Source organism: Notolabrus celidotus, chromosome 6, assembly GCF_009762535.1.
Source record: "Notolabrus celidotus isolate fNotCel1 chromosome 6, fNotCel1.pri, whole genome shotgun sequence".
NCBI classification, from domain to species: domain Eukaryota; kingdom Metazoa; phylum Chordata; class Actinopteri; order Labriformes; family Labridae; genus Notolabrus; species Notolabrus celidotus.
Window position 1 is genome coordinate 9,178,037 of NC_048277.1, and position 12,251 is coordinate 9,190,287.

At 43.8% G+C, this 12,251-nt stretch overlaps 1 protein-coding gene and 1 long non-coding RNA gene across 2 annotated transcripts; one reads left to right on the top strand and one right to left on the bottom strand.

The window, feature by feature from the left end:
* Window positions 1-4,280: 4,280 nt before the first annotated feature.
* Window positions 4,281-11,906, bottom strand: mlc1 (modulator of VRAC current 1). Its single transcript, XM_034684865.1, has 11 exons — window positions 11,661-11,906; window positions 11,295-11,384; window positions 10,040-10,093; window positions 9,818-9,919; window positions 9,604-9,705; window positions 9,397-9,468; window positions 9,201-9,317; window positions 9,027-9,083; window positions 7,186-7,308; window positions 6,836-6,991; window positions 4,281-6,600 (listed from the first exon to the last, which is right to left on the bottom strand). The coding sequence occupies exons 1-11, from the start codon at window positions 11,904-11,906 to the stop codon at window positions 6,520-6,522; spliced, it is 1,200 nt and encodes a 399-aa protein (XP_034540756.1). The 3' UTR covers window positions 4,281-6,519.
* On the top strand, window positions 6,912-8,593 carry LOC117813831. Its single transcript, XR_004631467.1, has 3 exons — window positions 6,912-7,321; window positions 7,749-7,799; window positions 7,941-8,593. It is a non-coding gene; the product is annotated as an uncharacterized LOC117813831 (long non-coding RNA).
* Window positions 11,907-12,251: the final 345 nt, after the last annotated feature.

Here is a 12,251-nt window from a genome sequence, read left to right on the forward strand (position 1 = left end):
AGGCTGCACTGCTGTCTGTGAGCTGCTGGCCCAGCTCCAGTCCGACAGATAATGCCCTTCAGCCCGGCTCTGCTACCAGTGTTCAGAGAGGGAATCCCACAGTCTTTGGCTGCCACAGCATCCCGCCGGCTTCGACCACAACAGACGGGTACAAAGAGACGGAACTGAGCTCCTGGACTCCAACAGAGGAAAATAATCCCTGCTCATTGATTGCAAATAAGACGCTTACTGAAGAGGGGAAAACTTTTAGATCTGACTCTTGTTCTCAGACAATCAGAGAACAAATCTGACCAGAGAACTATTGCAGAACAATATTATCTTGCAGAAAGAGAACCGTTTGACACAAATATTGTAATGAAAAAAATCGAGAAGTGTCCCGGATATCACTTTTCACTCTCAGCTGGTCCCTTTGGAAACACAGCAGGGGCATTTCATGAGGATGAGAAGATCTTTTGGTCCCATTTGGCTCCTGTTGAGCCCGGGTGCTCTCTGCTGACAGGTCTGGGGTGCAGGAGTCCGGGAGAACCGCCACCAGGAGGACCACTCTCCCAGCTGACACATTACATTGCAGTGAGCTGCAGATGACGAGACGTTTCAGCACCTGAGCGGCGGATAGCTCCCGAATAGCCAGCTGCTAAACATCAAGAGGATAGCGTCTGAGTGTGTAAGTGTGTGTGCTTCTGTGTCTCTCTGTGTGAGAGTCTCTAAGATGCTCTGTACCTGCAACAGCCGTCTACCCTACCTGTCCACACCCGAGGGAGAGTCACCGGTACATCCAAGCTCCCCCGAGACATGTGCATGCAGAGGAGAAATAATAAAAATTCACTCACCATGTCTGGCTGCTTCTCCCGGAGCGGTAAGGGTTAATCTGCAGTGCGGGCGAGCAGCTACAGCATGTATCTGAGCACACCGGTTTGTTCCGCCTTTACCCCCCCCAACTCCCTCCCCTCCTATACCCTCTTCTCCTCTCCCCTCCCCGCCCTGCCTCTTCCTCAGAAACAAGGGATGAGATAACACATTAAGATTCTCTTCCTCATCACATCACCTCGCTCCTGCTCTCCTCCGCGCGCTGCAACGGATCAACGCAGGATTGCGTTTCGCAGGGGCAGGCAGTTTCGCAGGGGCACGCAGATATTCGGAAAATGAACTGTGTTGTTGCAGAAATTGGCATCCTTTGACACTCTTATTATTTAAAGAGGTTTCAGATTGAAATTTGACAGATACCCTATCCTACATGAACGCTGGTGAGATGTAACAGTGTTAAAATCTGCGGATAAAACGGTCTTTGAGTGTAAGTCACATCTGAAGGTACGTGGACACTGCCTCTCAAGGACTGAGATTTGGCCAAATAGTTGAGGAACCACAGTCCTGATAACTCTACACTAATCCATCTGTTGGTTCAGCCTACAACCTAACAGCACTATACACAGACTTCCACTGTCAAACTGATAGGCTAACTCAGCCTGCCCATCATCTGCTGGTGGGATTGGCTCTGCACAAGCAATGGAAAACATGTCTGTCATTCAAATTCACTGGGTGTGGCGAACACTTTATTTTGGGTGAGTTGAACTGAGGGCAGCAGTTGGAGGTAAGCCTTAAACTCCAGTTTGATATGAAGTAGAGCCTCTGCAGGTGATAATGAAGCCCTGGCGTATTAACACGGCCTGTGTGAAGAGATGTCCCCAGAGAGCTTCTCAGGGGATGCTGTACAAATGGTTTTATTAAGGAGAGGCATTAATGGCTTCATTAAGACACATTTATTAGTAGTGCCATTTCCAAGTTGCCCTGCATTATACACCTTTTAATTTTCCCTCCATCCCTGCTGAGGTGACTCAGTTTTACTGCAGTTTATTAGTTTGTTTGTAGCCTCCGGCGGTCTTAGGTTCTGTGTTGGACTTTTTGTGACCACCAGGCGATGTAAGAGCGCGCGGAGGAGGCGCGAGCCACAAGTCAGTTCTCCTCAAGCCGGTTCCCACCGGTTAGGAGAGCCGCACCTCACTCAGCTCAGTCTGCCTCCTAATATGGTCTCTCTCTCTCTCTCTCTCTCTCTCTCTCTCTCTCTCTCTCTCTCTGATCTTCATGTCTGAGATGTGATGCAGCCTCCTGTGCCTGCAGAAGAAAGCAGCAGCCTGTGTTGTAGATAACAACAGTGCCCTTATATTTGGTTTTCCATTAATCTGTGCCTTAGTGTACCAATATGAAGTTAACCATGTTTTTTTGGTGTTATAAGTCATACCCATTAAAACTATTATTATCAATGAGGTCGTAGTCAAAGGAGTGCACAGATCTACACTGTGCTCAGAGCTGTTGCTGATTTGTGTCCTTATTTGCCCTCATGCATGCATACAAACAAAATATTTTTTTTAAAGGTGCCTCTGAATATAACGCAGACCAGCACAATGACATCACTAACCATGACCTCATAGCTTAACCTAATAATAAACATCTACATGACGTTGTCTATTCGACCTGGTGGGAGTTGTTACAGTTATTTCTTCACATCAGAACAGCTTTATTAGCATCAGACAATCAACTCTTGATCCTGCGCACATTCCCAGTCTGCTCCTTCGTGCATGCTGGCATTTATTCTTGTATTTCTGTGGGTCGTTTCTACATGAGAAGTCTATTTACTTCATCTTTTATTGTCTCCTAGTTACGGTGGCTTTAAAGTGCAAATCACAACTGCATATCAGAAAACACTACAGCAAATCAGAAAACACAACGGCAACTCAAAAAACACAACGGCAAATCAGAAAACACAACGGCATTAACCAAACTGGAAGAAGAAGGTACCCTCCGGGGAGATGACTGAGTGTACCTACTTCTTCTGGTGCCGTTGTGTTTTTTGATTTGCTGTTGTGTTTTCTGATTTGCTGTTGTGTTTTCTGATTTGCCGTTGTGTTTTCTGATTTTCCGTTGTGATTTGCACTTCAGGGCCACCGTACCTAGTCCCATATTCCGTTTTGTCACTACCATAATGGACACTTACTGCAAACAGAACATGGCTTTAACTGATATTACAGTGTTGTTATTTAGGCTGTGTGAGGTGTATTTTTATATGTACAATAGAGGGACATAACTGTTAAAAAAAAAAGGATGTTTTATGTGCTCTGTGGCGCAGAACGAAGCCAAGGAAAGAGAGTTCATTACCAAAGAAAGGAAGTGAAGGCAGTTCACAAAGTTACAAGTAAATTAGAGTACACTAATTATTAGAACACCCTTCTCATTTCCTAACAAGAGAGCAGAGCTGTGTGGGTGTTACAGCACAGCTTTAGTCTGCTGTCACACCTGTGGCCCGTTTGCTTTGTTCCTTTGCTTTGTTCAGTTGATGAAATTATCCATTCTTGATCGTGTATTTTTCACTTGGCGCTCTCTGTGCGCACACTGCATTGTTGTGAAGTGGGCCAAAGCTCACACCATCACAGACCTGTATATGTCATCATGTCATCCCATTTACCTGAAAGTCGGACGTCAGAGCTGGGAATGACGTCACATAGAGGTTGAACGCGTTAGAGTTACGACTTGCAGATTGTTTAGATGTTAGCTCCTGTTGTTGGGGATAACAACACACTACGTGATAGTCTGCACATAAACAGTATGTCTACAGATAGTATTTGCACAATACTATTGGTGTGATCAAATGTATTACACAAAAGACTAAGTTGCTAATGTATAGCTTTTAACAGTTAATGCAGGAAGCAGCCATCTTGGATTTTAAGCTTGGGGTGATTGAAGTTTCTCAGAGTTTCTGAGTTGAAATTCTGACTTCCAGGGCATTCTGGATGGCCGGCACCTTGGAACTTCTGATGCCTGATAAGATCAATGGAGTGCACCATTTTCTAAATGGAGAGGGGCTTTCAACGCTCTGCAGGGCAGTGTAACACAAATGACAAGAGCAGCTAGGTGAAAGTGGACACTCCAGTGATGAGAAGGACATAGAGAGGTGTTTGCATTCAATAAACCACTCCAGGGTTCAATTGGAAGGGTGCTGAGATCACTCTCGACTTGCTTGTTTGTTCTGCATCACAGTGTGATTGTCCGAATGATCCAGGCCAAGGAGAGACACACCCCCTTTTTCAGAACAACTTCAAATGATCCAGGTGTGAAAGCATGTGTAGTATACACCTCACAGTCTGATATCTTAAACAATAATCTGGTATTTATAGGACAATAGTTCCACTATGCAGGTGTGCTTTTGTTACCGTTAACTTTGTCATCTTATATATACACTATCTGCATTTTGATCAATGTGCTACATAAAGCTACAAGAACTACCTTAAAACATTATAAACAAACATCTTTAATTACAGAAGGTAACAAACATACACACAACAAACTCTTCATACTGTATCTACAAAGGTGGATCAGTTCTACTGTAACTGCATTAAAGTTCACAGAGTCCCACTACTGCACACACTGACAGGTACAAGAGTTAGAGGAAGTCACTGTTAGAGATATGGGGGGAAAAGTCTGCAGAAGTTAAACATTGATTGAAACATGATTCATTTGTTGTCTGGGATATTTTCACATTCTTGTTTTATAAATCGTATCTGAAGGGATGCATACATTTTAAAAAACTGCACAATAACATTCAGTGAGGTAAAACTTCTGGATGGGTTTTTGCAGCATCGTTTCATACATCTGCACAAACGTAATGATACAGATGAAAGTGCATCATCCATTAAACCGGAAAGAACTCGGGTTTGGGCATAATCTATGAATAGCAGAGTTAAACATTTCAGATATCAAAACACATGGTTTCAGTTGCTCTGACCTTATTTTACTGTACAGACTGATTCATATGACTGATACAGTACTTAAACACTGAATATAAAAAAAACAAATTATACCACATTATTCTACTGCAAATGGGCAACAAGGATAAAAAAAAAAGACAACAGATGTCAGAGAAAAGTGCATGACGCATTATTTAAGCAATATCTTCTTAGAAAACTAAAATAAAATATTTTTTTTCTCAGATTTCCTTCCTTCTCTCCCCTCCCTTTTCCTTAATACCCTTTCTTCTACATCAACATACTACAAAGCCCTAAGTGGACATGCATCCACACATTTTATCCGCTCTGTTATAACACAGTAATACTATATTTATTATGTTTCCTTAACTGATTTATTGCTGTATCCTGACACAACAATGCATGTCACTATCCAATCTTTAGAGATTAGGCCTTGAAATCCTGGACAAAAAAACAAATAAGGTATCAATAATGTATCTTCAGTACGATTTTCTGTTTAAAAGCTCTATTCATTTTCATTATGTTAAGCTTGTGTTTGGATGCTTAATCTGACTTTCTCCTCAGCCTTACTGAAAATATACAAATACTTCAGAGCTGCAGCAGATCCATCAGAGCAGTTCATGAAGTTTCATACATTTTTTTGCTCAGACAGCTTTTCTGTCACCACCTGAGCATTTGAAACTATGCAAACTTCCCTGCTTTCATGTCAGCTACAAAATCCAGTGGTGTACTCAGAAGGGGGAGTCTCCCCCGCTGGTACCCCTTTGTGTGAAAAAACGCAGCAAAAATGCCCCCTGAATGCCCTAACAACAGATCAAACCTAATAATGACGGATTAGATGAAGCTTAGTTGTGAGCTGCATGCAGAAAGTGCTTTTTTTTTCATTAATTATTTATGAATTACTTTTCTTTTCTTTTACAAAAATAAATTCCCATCACAAATTGTTGCAAAGACATTCACTAGAATGCAAGGAATACAGTGTTAGATGTTCCAAACTTTCTAGTGGAGGACCCCATCAATCCGTTTAGTGTCTATGAGCGTCTGTGTCTGCATGTATTCAAGAGGGCATACATGATGGAGATCTTGTGGCGTCTCAGGCTGCAGATTTTGGACTGTGCAGGGCTGAGGTGAAGCAGGTGTGTGAGGAGATAGCGATGAGGGTGTCCTGTACAGAGACTATGTTATAGGGAGACAGGGGAGGGACAATACTCCATACGCAATGTCATTGTATCAGAAGAAACACAGATATTTTCATTATGAGTGGGAGCATGACTGCACATCTCTGTATGTGTAACAAGCAGAAGACTGTACGTGTTGAACTCAATCATGCTCATCTTACTGTCCAAACATAAGGAAACCACATCATGGGTTTTTTTTTTAGGTCTAAGGGGCAGACGCTTTCTGCTTTCTCAAGATACCAACTCACCACATTTGTACCTGATGGAACCTCATGTTAGGACCAACACCCATTTGCATTATTGATAGCGCAAGTTTGCTCGCTATTATACATAGGCGCTTGGCATTTCAATGAGGAATGTATTGAGTGAAAAGTAACAACAACACTTGTGTTAACATGTTTGTTTTGTGCTTTAAAACTGCAGATACGAATCCACTTAGGGCTTCAGTAGATTACATATTAAGTGTTTTGTTTTCTTGTTCTGTGTCAGGATTGTTCTGGTTTTATTGCAGCTCACTGAGTTTTTAATAACCATCCTTTTCTCCTTCTCCCCTTCTCATCAAACTTAGCTCTGCACTGTATGAGTGTTCATTGGGCCATTTGGACCACAACTGCCTTCCAGGCTCTGTCTTTGTCAAAGTCCTGCAGCGCTCCATTGGCCGCCTGCTGCTGAGGGAGCAAAACAGAGAGAGGAAGGAGAGACAGAGAGAGGGGGGTGAAAACTCATGCAAGGGGAAAAGTAGCATGTGTGTCAGCGATTTAAATACCATTAACATGAGCTACACTAATGAGTTTATCATCCTGAACAGACCTTAATGGTTCATTCTGCACATATTTTGATGTTTGTGTTGGAAGCAGAGAGACAGACTAGTTTAAAACATCTCATGCTTTCACCCTGTCTTACCTCACAGTAGTGTGTCTGCATGTAGTCCTCACTCTCTGGAGCCCCCATGCGGAGCAGACTCTTGTACGAGGCACAGTGCACCACGGTGGCTGAAGTTAGAACTGCCTGCACCAGCAGCAGCACCATCAGAATCAGCAGCAGGATGTCGTAGGACTGCTGTTAACACACACCCACACACGCACACACACGCAAACACATATAGATGAAATGACATGATTATGAGAGCTTTCTCAACGAGTCAATTTCACACTTCCTTTAGAATCTGTTCCGGGGTGAGAGAGGCAACACTTACGAGAGAAACCTGCACATCGCATACTGCTGCTGCTGGGTTTCTGCTTCATTTCACTCACCTTGGCTGTGGGCACTTCATGCAGGAAAATTTCAATAAAGCTGATCACACTGCAAGAGAGGAAGCCAGAGGCTGAAAAGAGCAGCGGAGACGTCACGCTGCTGATGGCAATAAGAACCTCCACCTGAGACGACAGAGTGAGTGAAAACAGTGAGAATGGAGAGAGAGAGGGTTTAGATCTAAGAAAGTTTGAGTAACTGTGATAATAAGTTGTGAATATTAAAGATTATCCTTCCCCAAGAGGCACACAATTAACGTCCAGGATATAAACTGAGGGAATTGATTTAAAGCCGCTCCTGGCAGAAAAACCCTCAATGGAAAAGATTGATCAATATAGATGAACAAATACTTCAGTGACATTAAAACAAAGAATTAGGGAGGTGGCTTTTGAGCTGTTTTATGAAAAAAACCAGTGTCCACAAATCAATCAGCAACAATCCCTGATCAGAGGAATGCCAGTGTTGATATAAGCCTCTGATGCTACCTAAAATGTGCTTATTGTGTGTGTGAGCACGCAATCAGCACTATTGTCTGATACATTATTTTTTTATCCCCAAAATTCAGCAGGTTTCATGTAAATGATGGTGTGATGTGAGCAGTGTGGAGCTGCCAAATGTGAGTAAACAGTGTTTCCCTACCAATGTCCTGTATTTGTTAGCACTGTCTGCATTAACACATTACTCATAATGCAATTTAAGTCTGAAAGTAATGTTTTCTTTTTTAGTCACGGGCCATTTTGTTCCCTTTTGCATGCAGAGTTGAGCTGTAGTGTCTTCTTGCTTCCTGCTGCTGACTTGATGAAAATAATGACACCACTGTGCTTTTGAACGACACATTTCAGCTTCTCCTAGCTTGCAACCTGCATGCTGAAAACTGCAAGTCTGGACTAATACTTGGATCGTGCTGTACGGCCGCTCTATTGTTTCTGTAACTTTAAGAACTAAAGGATTTTAATGCCTTGGCTTACCTACCTGATACAAAATAAGATTTATCCTGTTCCTATTTTGCAAGGACTGTCAGGGGTTGATCTTGTTTGGGTTTGGATGTTTCCTTGTGTTAATGCCTTGGATCCTTCCTGTGTATATTCTGTGTTACAAGTTATCAAATGTCCTCCTTGTGTTTAGTGATCCATGTCTCTTGACGTAGTCCTATGTGTATATTCTTGTGTTTCTTGGTCCTGTCCTGTTTCCTGTTTTCTTTTGTAGTTTTTGATCCCTGTTTCAATTTTTGTGTACTTCCTCCCCTTGTGTGTTTCGCTCCTTTTTGATTAGCCTGATTAGTTTCACCTGTGTCCTGTGCTCCACACCTGCGTTGATTACTCTGTTTATTTAGTTTCTGTGTTTCCCCTGTCCTGTGTTGGATCATTGTAAGTCTTCCTCGTGTTCATCTTGTATTTCTTTTGTCCTAGTGTTTCCTTGTATTTCCAGTGTTTTCTTTTGGATTTACTTTCTTAGACATTCACTTCTTTTATTATTAAAATTGTTATTTTTCTGCACATTGCCCCCCCCTCATTTGCCCCCATTTTCCCCCATCGTGACAAGGACACTGTTTCTGCTAGAACTTAAGACAAATGTTCTTGATTTTGAGCACACAACCCAGAAACTTGGAGCAGCACACACTCTGGCTCAGTGCTGAAACAGTTTGTGCAGCTAGTTCTGTTTATGTGGGCCAACCCTGCAACAAGATACCATTTAAGACACTGAGGAAAGCTGGTCCTCCCTCTAATAAGAGGAAACAATCACATTTTAGTTTGCACAGTGGCTTACCTGTTGTAACTCCACGTGAGTGTGCTTTTCGTTTAGAGGACTGGATTACAGAGATTGCAGATTTTCTTGCACTCACCAGAAATTTGTTTGGATATTCTGATACCACATGGCTGGCGATGGCACTGGGGAAGCACTGCAAAGGGTTAAAGGTCAGACACAGTTAGATAAGGCCAGTTATGAACAGCATCCTGTCAATCTGAGCTGTATCATGAGTCGGTATGGATGACAAGATTTAGCTGGAAGGACTCACAGCCACAAGAATCCAGAAGAATGTGACGGACAGGTAGGGGCCGGGCAGCAGAGCGTCCATGTTGAGCGCGATGATTCCTCCAAAGACAGCCGATATTCCAACAATGACTTCGATCACCTGTTAGAGATGCGCTTCAGTGACTGATCAGCATTTCACAGACAGAAGTATTCTATGCAAAAGAGTGAGAATCACTCACTGAGTACGCTTTCAGGAGTCTAGTGGGGAACACTGCAGGTTTGATCACCATGGGTCTGTCGTATGTCGCCGGCTAATTAAAGGACGGAAAGATTGAGAGGAGTTAGGATGAGAGAAAGCTGAAGAGAAAGAGGAGAGGGACATCAGTTAGGGGAATGAAAATAATCAATCACACCACACACTCACACAAACACACTCACACACACACCTTCCTGTGGCAGCAGCAGTCCTCTGCAGAGCGTGCTGACAGGATGACAGTACTCGCCATCAACACTTCCAGCAGAATCATCAGGATGAGGTTAAAGTTGATCTGAACAGACGGAGAGAGAGAGAGGGAAAGAACGAACAGTGCTTTATTCTTAAGAACACCTGATCTGCTGACGTGAAACCAAAGGACAGATGTCTCATTCTGATGGATTTACGTTGACAGCAGACGGGTTCAGGACCAGTTTACATCCAAACCAAACCAGGCAGGTGGTCGTCACCGCAAACGTGGACACGTAGAGCACCTGGAAATCTGACACCTTGAAAAGAAGTAAGAAAACACAAGAGCTGGATTAGTGTCACGCTTGAAGTAAATCCAATTAAAAATGCATTCAGACATGATTATCTCTTAGGCTTCAGTGCACTCGTTGTTTACTCACTGCAACATGTCTGTTCTTGGCGATGGCAAAACTGGCCAATGCTGCAGGGAAGCCCTGAGAACAACAACAACAACATGAGCCCCTGGTTTGATCTAATGAGAAGATGCTGAATTAAATAATGTATTAATGCCTTTGATGAATGAGAGAGTAACAATCAGCCATGACGTTATGACCTCTGACAGGTGACGTGAAAAACACTGATTGTCTCTTTACAGAGTCACCTGTCAGTGGGTAGTGTCACCTGCCAGTGGATACAGAGTCAATTGTTAGTGGGTGGGGTCCATCAGGCAGCAGGTGAACATGTCGGTCTTGAGGTTGATGGGTCAAAGCAGAAAAATAGGCGAGTGTGAGGATGTGGACACTTTGACAAGAACCAATCTGTGATGGCTAGACGACCGGGTCAGAGCATCTCCCAAACTGCAGTTCCTGTGTGGTAATCCCTGTCTGCAGGGGTCAGGACCTACCAGAAGAGGCTCAGGGAATGAAAACCGGGGACAAGGTCGTGACTTGCTAATGCTCACTGATGTTCGTTGAGAGTGAAGGCTGGCCGTGTGGTCTGATCCAACAGAAAAGCTCCTGGAGCTCAGACTGCTGAAATATTGAATGCTGGTTCTGATAGAAAGGAGTCTGAATACACAATGATCAGTTTGTTGTCCATGGGGCTGTGAAGCTGCAGACGGGGTCGGGATGTCCATGCTGCCCCCTGTCCACCAGTGAAAGCTCCTAGAGTGGACATATGAGCATCAGAGCTGGACCACAGAGTGAAGGAAATAGGGTTTCCATATAAGGAGAAAAGTTATGATGATTCCAGGGGCCTATGACTGACAGCCACCCAAAACATTTTGCACTAGCTGAAGTGGTGGGGCCCCGTGTGGCATATTTCCATGGGGTTTTAATTACTGGCAGTGCTCCTAAATGAAGAAGGTCTGGAGGAAGTTCAAGGTGCTGAGTTGGTCACCAGATTCCCGAGATCTCCAGTCCAATCCAGCATCTGTGGGATGAGCTGGACCACCAAATCTGATCCATGAAGGCTCCACCTCACAACTCTAGGACTTACTGGATCTACTGCTAACGTCCTGGTGCCAGATATCATAGCACACCTTCAGAGGTCTCAAAGAGTCCAGTTCTCATCAGGTCAGATCTGTTTAGACCTGGGCTGATTGGGAAGTGGTCTACATAGTATTATAAGGTAGGTGGTCATAATGTGATGGCTGATGAGTGTATGACTGTGACTTTGACTGTGTGGGTCACTCACTGAGCCTGCAGCACAGCGCAGATAATCCATGGCAACAGGAAACACGTTCCCCAGGTACAGAGAGAAACCAGAGGTGATGAGCAGACTGCCCTGAGGACACACACATACGCACCCACACACTCATTTTATATTTTGAAACATGCCACATTAACATATGAAGTGTCCTGATTTAGTTCTTCATTTCATCTACACGTGGAAACACAAAACTACATTTCTAGTCATCTTCCTGCTCAAAATGTCTCGATTGGGATCCTCTCTTAAAAAGAAGAAAACACCCCTCAAACCTCTTAAATCTGTATTTGACGTTTGACCTTAATAAAAATCCTTGAAGCTCTGTGCCCCCCCTGCCTCTCGCCCCCCTCTCACCCCTATGAGGACGCTGTAGAGCCAGGCCCTGCAGCTAAAGCAGGGGTGCCTCAGAGGCTCTGGCTGAGCCAGCTGCAGGTCGCTGGCTCGGACGTCCACTGTGTAGCTGTCCCGCTCCGACCTGAACCGCTCCCCCCTCTCTATTCGTCTGTCCACTCGCCTTCCCAGCGACCCGCTGCCCCTCTCCAGCGTGGGCATGTGGCTGTAGGTGAACTCCTCTCTCGCTGAGAGCTCGTCGCACTGCATCATGTAGACAGCTGGAGGGATGAGAGACACAGACGGAGGGATTAATACATCACGTTTAAACTCTCAAACTTATCAAAATTAAGACAAAAGTAACACTGGAACCATGAGAAGATTTTTTTAAGAGGAATAAATTCTGCTTTTTCTAACCGTGTATCTCTCAGTCTAGTTCAGAGAAAGCTACCACAAGCATTGGGAAGACTGTTGACATGACAGTTGTTCTGAAGCCGATTATCGACATTACAGTAGGTCATTGCTGAAAAGCCTGGCTGTTCACAGAGTGCTGCATCAAAACAGATTAATGTAAAGTTGACTGGAAGGTAACGTATGGTAGGAAAAGGTGCACAA

Excerpts from the sequence above, each read along its gene's own strand:
- mlc1 (XM_034684865.1), bottom strand. The coding sequence starts at position 11,906 with ATGCAGTGCGACGAGCTCTCAGCGAGAGAGGAGTTCACCTACAGCCAC. Across the intron at positions 10,094-11,294 it reads TGCGCTGTGCTGCAGGCTCA|GGCTTCCCTGCAGCATTGGC; the intron begins GTGAGTGACCCA and ends TGTTGTTCTCAG. Across the intron at positions 6,992-7,185 it reads ATGAAGTGCCCACAGCCAAG|CAGTCCTACGACATCCTGCT; the intron begins GTGAGTGAAATG and ends GTGTGTTAACAG.